At 41.3% G+C, this 18115-nt stretch overlaps 1 protein-coding gene across 3 annotated transcripts in view; it reads right to left on the minus strand.

Moving 5' to 3' along the window:
- Positions 1-4815: 4815 nt before the first annotated feature.
- The window catches only part of cpeb2 (cytoplasmic polyadenylation element binding protein 2), a 29119-nt gene continuing 15819 nt past the window's right edge, over positions 4816-18115 (minus strand). For 2 of the 3 annotated variants that reach the window (XM_080769343.1, XM_080769344.1), the window contains 7 exons: positions 16809-16832; positions 12951-13124; positions 12624-12713; positions 10744-10862; positions 10226-10340; positions 8919-9100; positions 4816-7242 (listed from right to left, as the gene is read on the minus strand). In XM_080769343.1, the coding sequence (XP_080625469.1) occupies positions 7015-7242; positions 8919-9100; positions 10226-10340; positions 10744-10862; positions 12624-12713; positions 12951-13124; positions 16809-16832 (932 nt within the window). In that variant the 3' untranslated portion in view covers positions 4816-7014. The remainder of the gene's footprint in view (positions 7243-8918; positions 9101-10225; positions 10341-10743; positions 10863-12623; positions 12714-12950; positions 13125-16808; positions 16833-18115) is intronic. The other variant, XM_080769342.1, reaches the window with a different exon arrangement.

Here is an 18115-nt window from a genome sequence, read left to right on the forward strand (position 1 = left end):
CTCAAACTAAGCAGGTAAGGCACACAGCCTACAGACACTACAGACTGGGTTCAGCAGCACAGGTGACAGATAGCAAGACTGACGAGGAGCTTCTCCCAGGCTTTTATACTGGTGGCTGGTTGATTGAAAAATGAGGCCCAGGTGTCTCCAGACACTAGGCCACTCCTCCAATCCACCCTCCAGTCATACAGCACTGAAAAACACTGACAGTGGATTAAACACAACCACAACAACACTAAGGCCACATAGGGCCGTAACAGTGGTCTGTTTATCGTCGACGCCTGCTTTTAGAATTAATCTCACATGTCAGCAGCTCTGACTTCATCCTACACACTCAGTTCTTGGCCAGACATTTTGAGAAGGATTATTTGTGACTTAATTGGCCTTCTTAATTGTGTAATGTGTTCATCCCATTTAATGTTTTAACTGGTGAAGGTGAGGCTAATTACTTTATGTGATAATAATAATAAAAAGAACAGAGCTCCCCCGCATTAGAATGACAATAGTCACCGGAACCAGGGACGTGTGTTTTCTTTTTTTAAATATATATTTTTTATCCCACAATTTTGTAACCCATTTTTCACCCGTGTCAATCATCTGTGATCCTGGGCTCTACACACCCTCCACCAACCTAGTCCCTATATATGGGGGACAAGGGGAGAGCAACGGACTTGAACTTCATGCCTGAGTGTCCAAGTTGCTCCTTTACACCTGACAGGGGGGAGTTTCCCTGGTTGGACGTAGCGCGTGGAAGGAATACGTTATTCCAACCAGTTCCTTTCCCCTCCATCAGGCGCCCCGGCTGGCCAGGGGGAGGCAGTTTAGTGACCAGGATTACTGCATGTTTTTTGTGAGGGTACCTACACTAGGGGACACGGGGAGAACATGCAAACTCCACACAGAAAGGCCCTTTCGCCAACCGGGTACGGGTATTCGGGTATGGGCACTGATGACGCGGAGGAGGAAACACGCCGCCAGCACACACAGCGTCCCGAGCGGGAATCGAACCCAGGACCTTCTAGCTAGGACAGCACTACCAACTGTGCCACCGTGCCCCCCAACGTGTGTTTTCAATGAGTCTATCACGGTTAAAATGGAATTTGAAGTTACAATAGTTTTATGAAGGAAGGGGGTGTGTCTATCAAATCTCTATAAATATTGAAACAAGCAACTTAAAAAATGTCTGAGACACAAATGGTCTGGGCACACCTAAGAATAAGATTACATGCGGACAGATGAAGCTGTCTTTTGTGTCATTTCCGGGCTTTTAGACAGCTGGTGGATGGAAACGAAGCTCCACCCACACGGCAGATTGCCACGTCGGCCAGATTCCCGGAAAAGCTTGCGTGGGTGGAGCTTCATTTCCATCCACCAGCTGTCTGAAAACCCGGAAATGAAGGCAAAAGACAGCTTCCTTTGGCCGCGCATGGAAGTTCAAGTGTGCCCAGGCTAACTAGCAGCCAGAGTAGATGTTAAAATTACCCCAAAAGTGTTTTAAAACGCTTTAGCATGAGTAAATGCATGAGTAGCATGAGTAAATGTACTTTCCACAGCATTCCGTGTGGGTGGAATTCATTTCCATCCACCAGCTGTCTAAAAACCAGGAAGAGATGCCGACAGACAGCGGTTTTTGGCCATGCATGGAAGCCGAGGTGTGCCTGCGCTGAACACCAGAACAGGAAAGCCAGGCGGCAGCCATGTTGTGTCAAACAGAATGGGTCTTTATTCAGGAAGTGAAAGGAAAAACAAAAACTTTGTAATCAACACCCCATTTAAATACAAAACCAACAAAAATAAAAATCAACAATGATATTAATTTTGCATATCAAAGAACCATTCAGTAATAATTACAATCTGAACACCTCATAAACCGCTTTTGTGAATCTATACACAAACTTTAGAAATTAGTTACTTTAACAATAATATTACAAATATTTAGCTTTAAAAATAATTCCAACTCAAAATAATATCTTAGCAATTAGCATCTTAAAACTATATATACTGTATTTCCACATAAAATTACAAAATAATACCAATGACATTTAATATGAAAAAAAATATTCAAGAACTCTGCTACTAGTAAACGAAATAAAAATACAGGATAAAACAAAGTGAAATGAAATAGAAATATGCATGAAAAAGTCTCTCCTTTTGTTAGCAAAACACTATTCAAAATAACTACAATCATTTACATCAGTACAAAGATCTGGATTTAAAAATAGTTGCAATGAAAAAAAGGGGGTTCTTTTTTCTGACAGTAAAAAATGACACCGTGGGATCAGAAATCTGCAAAATATGCAATGAAAAAAATAAAATCTGCATTTAAAAAGGTTTACACTGTAATTCTTAACTTCTTTTTTTTTATTATTATACAAACATTAGAAACAGTATTGCACGTCACAACACAGATTCGAGGTTAGACAGCCTTTCAAAATGTGTTATTATATTCAAGTTTTCAGAGCATCATTGAGGACCGGCCAGCGAGGGCCTTTGATGCGACTGGGGGGGACGGGACGGGGGGACGGGCAGGGGAGGGGAATCTCAAGTGTCTTCCATGAAAAATACTAGAACCTTCAATATTTTCCTTCCTTCAAATTATCCACTTTCAACCTGGCGTCCCTACTTTTGGGGTGAGCCGTTTAAGCGAAGAAATGGTCAAAACAAGCTAAAATAGCTCATATACAAGCACTCAAAATGTCGCATCGTAACATTGTTGTCTGCTTGTACATGGAGCTATTTTAGCTAGTTTTGAAACAGGGCTTAAGTGGTTAAACATGTAATTGTACTAAAACCAAAACTGTTTGACCAAATTGTACAGCTAAATAAGATGTTCCGTATATTACTGAAATATGAATGATATACGATTCTTAGTTTTTGAACAGAACCATTAGCTTTTTGGACATAATGTAGCGTGGAGTGGGGTTGGGTGTGGGGAGAAACATATAATATTTAAATAGAAAAATACAATCAAAATCAAATAGTTATTTGTCTACAAAAATAGTGAAATAAATATGATTATTTTTTTGTTTGTTTTTTACAAAAACAAAGACACAGCACAGTACAAAGTAACAGTGTTCAAACATATAAAACGGAACACAACCCTCACAAAAAAGAAACAGCACGAGTCAAGTGTTAACAGGCGACGATAATATTCGCAGGGTTCTGCGTCACAGAACCCTGTGACACAGAACCCTGTGACACAGCCTGACAAGTTCAAAATGTATATGATTTTGAGCTTGTAGGTCAATTATTGTATTATTTAGCGCACAACACCGTCACACGGCAAGTACAGTATAAACCAGGCTTCAGTCCCTAAAACGCCTCGACTACCTCCGAATAATAATATTAGAAAACACCGGAGTCCGGACAAGCGTGCCATTCACAGAGAACACGGACAACTTAAGACCACTGCTTCACGCTACATATCTTAAATATAGAAATCATGGAAAAATAAAAAAACAATTCAATAAATCATCTGTAGAATTATATAAATACGTAGACGTATAACTTATAGGTAGGAGTCCGTGATTTTCTCACGGAGGAAAAAGTGGGTCACGACTCACGACACAACTCGGCATTGAACTTAACAAACCGCTGGGGTGGAAACTGTGAACAGCAATTAAAACAAATCAAGGGGGAATATAAATTATTATATAGGAAACGTAGTGCATAACGTGTCATTAAAATATCATTAGACACTGGTGATAGTGAAGGGCCAGTGATGGGTATAAATGTTGACAAAAATGTTTTATAAATAAATTAAATAGGTGAATAAATAAATAAAGGCTTATCTCCACTAAGGTTCTCTTTCGTAGCATTCATTTTATACTTTTATAGTGTGACACTTCCTCATGCTACTTCAGAGAACCAGTGTTACACTAGTAACCTATGGTTTTGTAACAGTATAAATATATGCTTGATGCCTGGACCAAGTTGCAGCTGGACCACGAGGCAGGGCTTGGGACTCACCATCACAAATGGTTCTTTTCAACTACAAAAGAACAACCCGAACCATTAATAAGCTGGAACATTTCAGAAAGGTTTTTGGTTTACTTTTCCGTTATAGCCAGAACCACCACTGAAGGAGGAGGTACTAAAAGCAACACCTCATAAAAGACAGAAAATAGTCAATTTAAAAGCTCACAATGCATTGCATTGTGACATGCTATGTGAGCTAGTAGTTCTGCTTTTTTCTCTTTGTTTGAAACACAGCCATAAGTATAATATCTGGGTTCCAGGCTTGTACTCCTGCCAGAGCAGGGCACAAATTAGGTTCTGAGAACCTCATCTGAAACCGAGCTGTAACATATGGAGACAAATCCAGAACCCGGCGTGAAATGCTTTTCACGGCACGGCATGGCACGGTTCACTTGGTTGCTGTAGTGGAAAAGAGCCAAAAGACACTAGGAATATACTGCAGAGATACACACATGTACAGTACCGAACGGACTGCCGGGGCCAACCAGCAGCATCCATTACTCAAAGAGAGATTGTCCCCAAGGGAGTACTTATTTAAGAGCGACAACTTCAAAGGGGCCACAAAGCCCCAGAACAAACCAACACAGTCAAAACCAGAGTGACTATTTAACTGCCAAAGTGTAGAAATAGACAATTGTGAGTCTATCTTTACACTCGAGTTAAATGAACTGTGTACAAATAAAAGACAAGCGTTATTCATATCCGATCAGTTATTTTTCTCAGCGTTACGAGGGGTTCTTCACACTCTCTGGGCTTAGAACCGAAACCAGAACATCATGCAGGGCTAGCGCCTGATTGTTTTTACATGTAACTAAAAAGAAGTAATCTGTTTGGAGACAAGAGGAACATCATGCTACGAAGGTCCATCACATGTCCGTCTCCATAACAGTATTGGAATAACTCTCTGTTTGATTGGCCAACTAGCGTCACTTGTTACACTATACTACATTGCACATTAAGACTGATTCAGACTTTGTCGTACGACGATGTCAGTCCCCGGAAATAGTTGATCTAACGATCTAGTCGATCTAGTTCAGATATTTTCAGCGACTGACACGTCATACGATATAGTATAAATCAAGCGTTAGTGTCTCCCAGTCCTGATCTTTTAAGCCAATCAAGTCTTTCGCTGTTTGAATTTGGTGTGCTACCGGCTACTACGCTACATTAGAACAAACACCGTTAACGATACAGGAGAAAGGATAGGGAAGGGCGAAGGCAGGTGAAGGAATATTTTGACGTTTCATTTTTTTTTCTGTTTCGCTTTATTTCTCCTCTAGACGATGTGTTTGTAACTAAACTAGAACCTCGGTCCACGATAACAAGGGTTCACAGTCACACCGACAGCACAGAGACAACACAAGACACAGAACCACTCCACACCACTCCACTTCGCCACACAATTCCACTTGTTTTTTTTTTCTCCCGCCATACGAGCCACGAAACACTGGCCTCTACTAGTCTACAGGAGAACCAGTATCGCTTGTTGTTGTAAACGACAGATAAACATCAATGCATGCAAGTTTAAATAAGTTTGATTTTACTTATTCGCTTCACTTATAATGTTCTCTTAGGCATCTGTTAATGGTCAGTCATGCGACTCTGTAGGATTTAATGTGTTGTCTTAAATAAATGACTTCAGTGGTTTTTTTTCTCGTTTCTTTTTTTCTTATTAATCTCAAAGTGATTTAGTCAACATTTACCCTACGTCATGCAAATGGTGTAATTGTAACTAAGTCTATGGATGTAACTAGCATGCACTTTAAACGTTTTCACATTTTACTCTTTCATGGCATTGGGGGCCATACGTTATTGAGTGCAGACAGCAATTAATTTCTGACGATCCTGGTTTATAGATGGCATTAATAGAACACCTATACGTCTACTCATATATACTCAGATATTCATATTATATATCTATATGTCACTGCTGTCAGGGGGGAGGAAATTGTACATCCAAAACTGCTATTTTTCCAGGAAATGGAAAAAGGAACTTGTGTTTCAATGGATCCAACTCTTGTTAAAGCTTTTCATTGGTTAAATATTTATAAAACCCAGTTGATCAACGTTCAACCAATCTGTGTTGTGAGCTTGTAGATTTTAAATATAAATACAAAAATATAATGAAGGAAAAATAAATAGTGCACTAATTTGATGAAAAAACACAAAAATATGAAATGTGGAGATACAAGGTTTCTGCCCGACAGCAACGACATATGATAATACAGCAGCAAAGCTTCTAATATACGTAGCTTGGAATTATAAATGTACAGTTAATACAAACCAGATTCTATATTTTGAGGTAACATTTTATGGGTCAGTATGAGCGCAGAAGTAACCCTAGCATCTTATGTTTTTTTCTCTCAATAAACTCCCTAACAAGGAGAAAGAGCACAGAGCAACGTTAGAAAATAAGAGTTTGTTTTTTGTGGCAGAAGAGTATCGGTTTAATGCTTCCTACCATCTTTGCTACCTTTGGTTAATGACCTGGAGCAGGCGAGTTTAGAGAATCAAGATTTTCCCAGACATGAGTGCGCGCGACACACACTGCGGGGCGGCTAGCAGCAGACAGACAGACTGACAGACAGACAGACAGACAGACAGGCTGCCCCCATGCAAAAAACATTCTCGTACTACTTTGAATCTCACTTACAAAAATAATAATAATTAAAAAAACCTACAAAAATCAATCTCTTCGTTTTTTTTTTTTAGATTCGTTCTTCTAGTTTGTTGTTTTCTTCAAATCTCCTCTTACAAAACATTAAAGTACCACAAAAAGATTCGTCGAGTTGTCAGAGCCTGAGATGTGATAGGGGAGGTTTTGGTGAAAAAACTGAGGCTTGTGGTGTTTTGGCTGCTACAAAAGATATAGAGATATACGTATATACATACTGTTTAGGGTTACATACTCAATTATACTGATAGCTTAGGGTAAGAGGCAGAGCAATGCTCTTTTTTCCTGTTAACCAGGGTTTCTTCTTTTTTTTCTTTCTTCTTATTCCTTCGCGTCTGACAGCGTATCCATCCATGGCGTGGCTAATTCCAGCGGAAGTGAATCTGTCGGGGGCGGTCGGCGCCCTCTTTGACCAGCGGCTTGTGGAACTCCCTGCCGGCTCGGGAGTGGATGTTGGCCCAGCAGAACTCGCAGTAGTACTGCAGGCAGGTGACGTTGGCGCAGAAGAAGGGCGCAAACTTGCCGCCGCAGCGCGCGCCCTGGCACTCGTCACACAGCTGGTCGTCCAGGACATACGGCTTGACCTCCACCTGAGGAGATTAGAGGTGTGAGTGAGACGTGGGCATGAGTAGGGCTGCCAACCCTGGAAATAGGGAAATTAAAAGACGTGTCCCTAATTTGTTCCTTATTTTGGGGGATCGTCTTGATGGAACATACAAAAGACTCCTCATGCGTGTCCAGAACCTCTCATGGAAGGACCATCCCACTAAAGCTCAGATTTATGGAGGCACCCCCCCCATCTCAGTTGTTGTGGCAGAAAGAAGACTCCGTTTTGCTGGACACTGCCACAGAGCAAAAGACCAGGTCATTTCGGACTACCCTGCCCATCAAGAGGAACAAGACTTCTCAAGTTCTGAGTAGGGACACAGGACTGACTGTGAATGAACTTGGTGTGGCAATGAGCAACAGAGACCAGTGGAAGCAGCTTGTGTCGCAGATCTCGAGGGCACTTGAAGGATGATGATGAAATCAATGACACACATCTTAGCATATAGTATAATAATTGTTAACCACTTAGTTAACCCTCTAGACTTTGTAAAACTGGACCTGAGTTGTCTGTATTTTCATCACTTTGACTGAAATAGTGTGAACTTGTGGATCGGCTATTGTTTGGCTAAGGTTCCCCCCAGAATATGGATGGATGCTTCAAGTGGTTAATATTAATATGCAAGAACTGTATACTATACAGTCACTTTTTCCTGGCGTCCTTTATTTTCTTGGATATAAATAAGGGAACGCCAAGCCGCGTGTCCCTTATTAAAATGTCTATCGTAGTTGTCAGTTGACTGAAAAAATACAATACGAGCTATAAAGCAGCTTTTCCCAGGTACTAACTTCTGTATCAGGATGTTTTTGAGTGCTAACTGCTCCAACACTGTATTTATTAGTCGGTATCAGCATGGTTACAGTGGTTACCGTCATGTGAGATCATGTGGGTCTATACATAATCATCATACATCATGAAGAAATGGCACCGCTCACTTCACATGGGTGTGATTTTTCCAAGTGAAACAGGACAGGGAGGTGTAACGTGCCGTGCAGGTTTCAGGCAATCCCAGTGATGGAGAGCAGCGTTGAACTCCATGTAGCTTTGGAACCATTACAACCAACCACAGCCCCTAACCTCACTGCCTCTACCCGGCTATGAGTGCTCAACTTGGGCATGCCAGCTACCAGGACCCACCTGGAGGTCACCCCGGACCATAACGTAATAACTATCAGATATGAATCAAGATTAATTTACTGCATTGCCTTTTTCTTTCCTCATGTTTTCAGAAACAAATTTGTGTACAGTTTAGTTGTATAATTAATTGTTTGCAACACGGCCACCATCTTGAATTATGACACGGTCTGCATCCAGCATCCAGTAGCGCCCTCTAGTGTCTATAGCATAATGAATCTTTGTGTCCATCAACCTGTGTGAAACACTGGTTGATGGACGTTATGATATTAGCCTATTCAAATTCAAATAGCAAAAATAGCAGATCCACAAGCTCAAAGCGTGGCGCGAATGGACACGTTTCGAGCTTGTGGATCTGCTACTTTTGATACTTTAGTGTGACGCTGGCATTCATTTACAAAAGGTTTAAATATGGAGATAAGAGGTTTCTGCCCAAAAGCAACGATATGCATTATATATTATATATATTTCCTTATAAACCATAGTCGATCTACAAGCTAACACAAGCAGGGAGGGTGAACCTACCCTCTTGTCAATGTCTCCATGCTGCAGTTGGACAAATCTGGCGCTGATGGCAGCGATGTAACTCTGCTGATTTGAGAAGGCCACACGGCCCGCCCCCTTGGGGTACTTGAGCTCCGGGTCGGTGTCGATTCCAGCGTAGCACACGCCTCCGTAGAGACGGTCCATTATCATGGCCAGCTCAACTAGCCAGACAGACAGACAGACAGACAGACAGACAGACAGACAGACAGACAGACAGACAGACAGACAGACAGACAGACAGACAGACAGACAGACAGAGAGGACCATAGAGCAGGAGAAAGAAGGAAGAGGAGAGAGGTGAGGTAGAGAAATAAGAAGAGTCAGTATAATTGCATTGGTGGAAGGACTTTCAACACATCTCACAGTTCATGCTGTGAAAGAACAGAGAGCAGCACAATCCTAGAATCCATGCTGTTCAGACTGAAAAATACCATCTATAGATAAAATAAAAAATAGAAAAATGGGGTAGTGACAAAGCTTCTAACTTGAGTTAGATTTAAAGCGCCTTACACACTGGGAACATGTATTTTGTGCGATCCATTCACACTAATTTAACCTGCTGTATTGACAAGATAAGGACATCTCTGCGGATACAATAAGGAGATGATAAAGCAACGTAAATTATATTTCTAAATTAGGTTAATTTTACCGTGAACACCCAGGAATAAAACAAAAACAGGATCAATAGCATATTCAAAGAACAACTTTAAATATATCAAATGATAGGCCCTTTCTGCAGTGTTTGCTTAGCCACTAGCTGCCAAACTGTCGTGGACATTCGATCAAACGTGAGTCAGGTTTTAGGTCAGGACAATCACGACTTGACTTCCAGCCATTTTAAAATATCACGCAATTCTTTTCCTCTGTTCTGTAACTCTGGGGCCCCTTTTCCACCGAAAGAACTTTGTTTCTAGAACTGGTTCCGTTCTTTATGAAGGTTTATTCACTTTGGTTCCCACTTCAGGGCAAGAACAAGTCTTTTTGGTTTCCCGTTCCGAACCATCTTTTAGGGATCTGACCCAATTTACTTGGTTAAAAAATGTGGTGGGAAAAAAAGAACATAACCGTGGAAAAGGAACAAATGGAACCAAGAGTTCCAAGAGTTAGGATTTTATAGCGTAGATCGGGATCCCAGAGTTAAAAAAAGGGTATCAAATGTCATGGGGGTACTTTGCATATCAAACTGAGGGTCCTTGAAATAAATAAATAGTTTGAGAACACTGCTCTACCTGTCCTCAGCCACTATAATGCATAAAGTAGTTATTTTTTAAACCAGGTGTATTTACTTGCTCTCAGGGGGCGAGGCACTCCTCCCACAAAGATGGTTTTGCGGGGGTCGAGGGGCTGGGAGCCGTCCATCACAAAGTCACTGTCACTGAGGTTCCAGGGTCTTATCTGGACCTGCAGACAAACATGATATAGGTTCAGTTATATTACCATTCACCACTCTCTTCAAAACAACACTGTCTGTCTGTCTGTCTGTCTGTCTGTCTGTCTGTCTGTCTGTCTGTCTGTCTGTCTGTCTGTCTGAGTCAGTCAGTCAGTCAGTCAGTCAGTCAAATCAATCAAATCAACACTAGGGCACCGTCATGACAGTTTATTGTGTATTTAGCATTGAACATTATTGGCACATATAAACCAAAATTACATCTGTTTGTGTTTTCTTTAGGCTTTGTGAACAAACACTTACCAAATGTGTGAGGACAACACACCAGGCAACCAAAAGGTTGACATGAAATAAACATCCACGTGTAAACAGAAGGTTGTAATCAGCACAGCACAGGGGGGGGGGGGGGGGACTCACAGGTTTGTCCTTGATGGTGGGACTGGAGACACACAGGTACAGCTTGCCGTCCTCCTCCATACAGGCCTCGATCAGAGCCTGCACTGAGCTCTCCTCCTGGAAGAGCAGGAAGGCGTAGCCTGTAGGGATGGGAATTATCCATTAGTTCATTCATTGATCATTGATAACCTTATCGTCAATCGATTAACCACTTAGTTGATAAGCAGCGTTTTGTTTTGTTATCTGAGAATCTTAATTTCGCTCAATGTCTTAGATAAAAATCTACTTTTCTCTAATGTACAGAAAGAATACAAATATTATATTCCTTAATCAAACCTTTATTTGACTATTTGAGATACAGGGCCAGGCAATGGCATCTTTAATGAGGAATAAAATAAAAATGGCATTGTCTGTCACATCACATGCAGAAGCAGAGACGTTTCTGTTGCTAAGGGGGGGGGGGGGGGGGGTAAACAAATACTTGTTTATCTGAAAATAAGTAATGAATAACCAATAATGAATAACTACAAGCTTACACAATCTGTGTAAGCGACGCATTGTAAGCTTGCAGATTTTTGGTGCAAGATAAGCTGACTTCTATGGAATCCCAATGACTGATATCAGTCGTGGCGGCTTTAATCCATCTATCTATTTTCAAGACATGCTGTATTATTGTCGCTGAAACCTTGTATGTCCAAAACTGTGGACTTGAAATGATGGCAATAGGGTTAAGGTTAGGTTTCTGCCTGACAGCCACGGTATGCTCTGTAACTGTACAGTATGTAATTTCGTTTGGTATGTGTTTTGGTGCCAAAAATATATCCAAAATAGAAAATACCTGGTTCCTATATACTGTACTGTGACCGATGTACAATGTACTGTATCACACATGTCTGGAGTATATCCAGAATACATTTTCAGGCATGTGTTTTCAACATCACAGGAGCAGGTGCAATCAGACAATACATTTAATATGTAATTTATTATTACAGGAGGCGAGCAGCTGCAACATCACAGTGCTGGGTGATTATTTATTTATTAATACAATAATAACTGACCAATAGTTTCTTCATGTCTACATATTTCAAACTAGGGATGTCCCGTTCCAGATCCGATCCCAATACCACATTTTCTGTGTTAGCCGATACTGATACCGATACCGAATACCAGTGTTGTGGTCTCGTGTTGCTTATAGCTATCTAGCTATATATCACGTGTTGTGTTTATAGCAGACTCTGCACTCATATGTGCAGTGTTGTGCACTTGCAGTTTGGGCAACTCGAAAGCAAACTCCACATGCCCCAACATTTTATTTACCTGCCATAGTGTCAACCCATTACCCCTGTGTCGGATCAGTGGTTAGACTGGCATATTCGCCAATACCGATATGAACCGATATGACAAATAAGGGCCGATACAGATACTTTTCCGGAAACCTCAATGTGTCCAAAACTGTTATTTTTCAAAATTAAAATTCAAAAACAACAAAAGTAGCAGATCTACATGCTCAAATGTCGTTTCACATCACACCGTGTTTCGAGCTTTTCTACTTTTGACGGTTTTGTGTGATGGTACAGTGTCATGTATGGCATTATGAAAAAACTTTAAAAATATATTGAAGAGGTGGGTTTTGAGGGGTGCAGGTCTTTTTTCCGACAGCATATTGATCCGAAACCTCAATCCTAACCTAACCCTAACCGCAAGCACGGGAGCAGCGCATGTCGGACCATCGCTTTTTCGCATCGCAGCGAATGTCCCCCCGCTGCGGATCGGATCGTTGCCCTGTCGGCTAGAATGCTGTCGGAAAAAAGGCCGCCTCCTGGTTTTGAGAGCAGTATACCTAGCATGACATTTGGGGACACTTCTGGTCAATTTCTGCTATATTTAGAAGACAAACCTACCTTTAGGGGGAAAGTAGGACTTGCTCTCTGCTTTGTGAGGCCAGTCCACCACCAGGTGACCGAAACGACGGAAACTAGAGGTGATCTCATCTTAATGACGATGGAAGACAAAGAGAGAGAGTGTCATACAATAGCTAAGAAGATCTAACATTGACTACCACTAATTATTTTCATAACCAATTAATCTATGGATTATTATTTATGAACAATTAAAATGTTTATCCAGCGGTCAAAACAAGACCTTCCATTACTGACATGTTATTTAAACATTTAATTTCAATAATCACTAATCAGAATCATCATCACAATCAGAACGTCTCCTCTCACCTTCATCTATGTCTGGGGGCAGGCCGCCCACAAACACCTTGCGCGAGAAGCGCTCGATGCGCTCGCCGTTCTGGTGCGGGTAGCAGTTAGGGGAGCCCAGCACCCCGGGAACACCCTGGTTGCCGTGGCCGTCGTCAAGGAGATTGTCGTCGATAGGGAAGAGAGAGGAGCGTCCTGATTGGATGGAAAAGGAAACAAGGATCAAACTCCCCCCTATACGAACACATCCATTCATTCACATCACACATTGTTGTTGTCTGGCAGAAACCTTGTATCTGCATATTTCTGTTTCCCCCCTAAATGAATGCCCTGCCTGTGTGACACTGTGACAACAACATCACACACAATATAGCCCATCTACTAGCTCAAGACGTGGTGACGTCGCCATGTGACACATTGTCAGCTTGTAGATCCGCTATTTTCCCCATTTTGGAAAGGTTTTGAAAATGGGGGAAATGGTTTAGACTGGGGTTTAGAAATATTGAACCAATGAAAAGCATTAACACGAACATGTGACTAAATAATAATTAATGACAGATCCATTGGACTACAGGTTATTTTTTCCAGTTCCTGAAAAGCAACGGTTTTAGACGTACGTACAAGGTTTACAGCCTGCATGAGGAGGTGTTAAAACAGAACGGGGTCTGCTGTTAAAGGGAAGCAGCAGCAGCGGTGCAGAGGACAGGCCGCGCATAAAGATCACGTGCGCGCGGCGTCCACTGCAGCGCGGCGTTCGCTGGCCGTGAGATAAAAGAAGCGGAAGCTTAAAGTGATGGAAGGATTATAGGTCCAATCCCGTGTTTAACGGTCCGGGTCTGCGGCACGCAATCAAGTATGCACCAAGGACAGTGTAAAACACATAGATAGAGCAGGTGTACACACAAACATCCGCAGTGTTTAGTTTTATCCATTTATAACTCTGAGAGTGTACAAATGAATGTGAATTTTTCAAAATGAAGGATCTTGAGCAGTGGTTACCAATCTGGATCATTCTGGATCAGGGCCCCCCACTTCACACAAAAGCATTTGCGGCCCACCTATCTGACATGCCGCTTGCATTTTTCAGAGCACGAATTATAATGATCTGTGTTCACTATCACAATGAAAACATGTTCAGTGTATTAACTAAGGAATTGTTTTAATATTCTTATTTTTGAGGTACATGCAGCTTTTGGTTACCGTCCACAAACTTTGTCTTAAACAAACATTAAATTCCCATTGACAATGAATGGAGAATTTTACATCATAGTGTCTAAGAGCGCCCCTCACGTCACATGGTGTGATTATTTTTTATATCAATGTTGTTTTATCATACAAGTCTTGGGAGTTCGCCAATTACGCTGTGGCTTACAGGCTGAGGATGTCTTCTGTAGAGACACAAATTAAATGACAGAGGGGCTGAGGTGTGCTCGCATAGAGCCGGGGTGTGGTTGGCATGGCAACTGAGGTAAACCGAAGCCTCAAGCACAGCTGCACATAATCATGGGTGGAAAAAAAGAGTACTAGAGTATCCCACTCGAGTAGATGTACTGTTAATTTAATTATTACTCAGGTAGAAGTAAGATTACTCAAGTAAAAGTACAATCGTAGCTCAATGGAAGACTATTGTGAATAATTGGAAACCTCATGTGTCCAAAAAATTTACTTTTCAGGATTCAAATTCAAAAGTAGCAGATCAACAAGCTCAAAACACGCCGCTTCGTGCCGCTTGTGGATCTGCTAATTTTGAGACTTTTGTGTGACGCTGTAGTATGATCAAGTCGGCCAAAAAGATGGAGATAAGAGGTTGTGCCCGACAGTGACGATATGGTCCATGTTATTATGATGAATACATCCTGCCAACCACTCTCTCCAGTTCACGGATGCTCCCTAAAGGGGTGAGCATCTTTTCTTTAGAACACTGAATTCAGACCAGCAGTGGGTATTGCGTTTCCGCTTTCTGAGAAAGCAGCGAGGATCGATGGAGCCAGCGCTCGCTGTTTTCCCCACCATGAGGAAAGAGGCCACCGTGAGGTAGAACCAAGCAAAGCGCTGTGTGGAAAATTGAGAAAAGTTCAACATTGCCTCTGCCGCAGTGCGGCAAGACAGAGAGCGTGCGTGAAGTAGGCATGGTCTAGGGCGGCGTACACACTTGACACCACTTGAGAGATGGAAAGAAGGATACTACTGTATACCTAATATTGATACTAGCAGTTGTAGATGTGAAAGTAATAAAGAATGAGCAAAAACTCGGCCTATGTCTTCATTGTCTTACCTAAAATGTATATAATTTGCAAACAAGCTGCCAAACAAGATGAGCAACTAGCATCTATATCAGTGGTTCTCAGGGCGAGGTCCAGGGACTCCCGGGCGTCCTTGAGGGGGGTTCCAATGGATTGGCAGCAAAATGATTGATAGTTAGGAACCAAATGGATCAGTTCTGTAACTCGTGTCCTAATGTGTGTACACTGTCAGAGTTATGGGGATCAGTGCCTAATGCATACCAAACTGGAGGTCCATTAAATTAAAAGAGAGAACCACTGGTCTGCACTTCTCCTCCCTGCCTCTGTGCTCTGCTGTCTGGATGGAGCCGCTCAGAGCAGCAGAGCTCTCGCTGGACCACAGCTCCCCTATTTACATTTGCTCCTCTCTGCTGGTGTGGATTCAGCGTTAGAACGCTTTCTCAAAGACTGACTTATGTTATGAGAGAAAACTGGTTAAAAGCACATTTCAATAGAACGTTCTCCTGACATCACGCTGCTCTGTCATACTTAAGACTAATTCATGCTCCGTCGCACGATGGTGGCGAAAATAGCAGAAAAGCTCACAATGCATTGCATCCATAATAAGTTGAGAGCTTGAGTCGGAACACTGTTGTTAGCACCCACTGTTTATTGCAGATCAACTTGGGATCCCTAAAGGATGTAAATCATACACCGGCACATCCTGATGAAGATCCTTTAGGGATGGAAATGTTGATCTGCACTAAACAGCAGCAGCTAATAACACAACAGTGTGTGGATTCTATTTTTGTTTGCTCAATTTGTATGCTGATGCTCTGTTTGCCCTGCACCTGATCACCAGAGTGAGAATGTGCACTAAGGCTGAAAAAGGTAATAATCAATAAATTCATTACACAATCAATCTCTATTTGGGGCATTTCATTGTCAGCAAACGTTTAGAAAACGTTTGGAAATATTGAAAAGAGCAGATCTACAAGCTCACAAGTAGAACAGCTTTTTGCACAATGGCACCATTGTGCAATGATGTATGAAATATCAAAACTCCGCTCTAGAATGACTGAAATTAAAGTACATGAGCAAGCTCAACAGAGACTTTGCATAGAAAGATTGTACAGTTCTCTTCTTACAGCATGGCTGAGCAGGTAAAGCATGAAATTACTGTTCCACCATGACTTGATTACAAGACCTTTTTTTTATTATTTGAGAAAGTTTGAGATTTCCCACCAGGGTGCATGCAGATTAGGATATATGCAACAGTCCCATAAGATGTGTGTAATTACAGTGCAGAACAGAGTAGTGTGCCATGTGCAATTTGTGTAGCTGTTGAAGCACTAAAGCATAGCATGGAAACAGTGGTGGACAAAGTGTATACTCAAGTAAATATACTCAAGTATTCAAATGTACAAGTATTACAAAGTACATTTTTGTTTTAATATCAATGCATTGCCGTAATGAAAGTCAAAAGTACCATCCATTCATCCATTGTACTTTGTACTATTTAAAATGCCTAGTGTAGTGAAAGTGATAAGTTTGTAATAAATAAATATAAGGTAAATGTACTTAGTTGTCCACCACTGCACGGCAGATTAGAGAAGCCATGAGAACACAACACAATGCCACAGAGAGCTGCATTTACCTCTGCGTCGCCCATAGCTCCTGGCTGCATGTGAACAAAACAACACAAGTTTAAACTGTGGAGATTGTTTGTCAGCACAGTGTCTATTTAACTTTGACTCACAATTAATTAAAGCTAAAATACGGAATGATTTTTGATGATGAACACATTAGTGGATGAGTGGTAGAAATGTGTGGTCTCTTTCACAACAAGGACAGCTAGGCCCCAAACCTCGGGGGAGGACATAGTCGTTCGGATCAGATCACACCTTTAAATGAACACTCAGTATTTTACAGTTTGTATAATACTGACTACAGTAGACTCAAACCCTGCAGATATTCTGTAACTGTATGTAGCCCTGAACCCGCCACTGTTGACAACCACATCATCACAATGTTATGTCACCCCAAAATAAATTGTACCTTAAATTGCCTAAACGGTATGTTAAATTAACCAGTACCCGTATCGTTGGGAAAGCTTTCACAGAAAATAGCAAATCGACAATCAGATCGGTTAATTTCATAGAAATCTTTCCCCACAATAACAGAAAACAGAACACTAGTATAAAGCCCTGAGGGACTCCGGTCAACCATATACGGTTTAAGACTTAAACCGTATTTGGTTGACTGGAGTTCACTTAAACTTAAATTAAAACTTTAAGTGGTTAAATGTGTTTCTCAAATATGGGAGAATTGAGGTACACTACAGAACTTGGAAAATGGAAAATGTTCTGATAAAAGAAATGTTTTTAATTAATGATTTAACATTGATAGCGCAACTGTTAGCGAACAGAAATATTTTTTTTATGCTGTTTTATTTTGAACACATTGACAGCGAAACTGCACTCTTGTTACGGCTTTAAGCTTAAGTTTTAAGTTTTAAATACAACTGTTTAGGAGGCACTAATTGTAAGTCTATCTCTGCAATTCTTTACTGGGAATGTTATATTCTTCTAACAGTAGGTTATCATTCACTCGTAGCATCATGCTAGCTGGTAAAGGGAGTGCCTGGATTTAGAAATCTGTGAAATGGGGCATTGAAGCAAAAATCATTGTGAGAACCACTCATCTAAACAATAATTAACTAAACCGATAATAATGTTGAATACCACCTGGATGTCATAAATGCTCCACTCCAATCATGTCGAATCAAATGCTAAGAATCATCCCTGGCCTTGCGCAATTGTTATATAAGGTGATTATTGTCGCCAACATGGCGGTGGTGTGTGAAAAAAGGGGTCTACAGCGCTACTACAGCGCCTGTGAAGGTGAGCTGGAGGACAATGACAATCTGCTTTTCACAGAGAGTGAATAACATCCTGCATGTGA

Source organism: Protomyctophum bolini, assembly GCF_963924005.1.
Source record: "Protomyctophum bolini genome assembly, chromosome: 8".
Lineage (NCBI taxonomy): Eukaryota > Metazoa > Chordata > Actinopteri > Myctophiformes > Myctophidae > Protomyctophum > Protomyctophum bolini.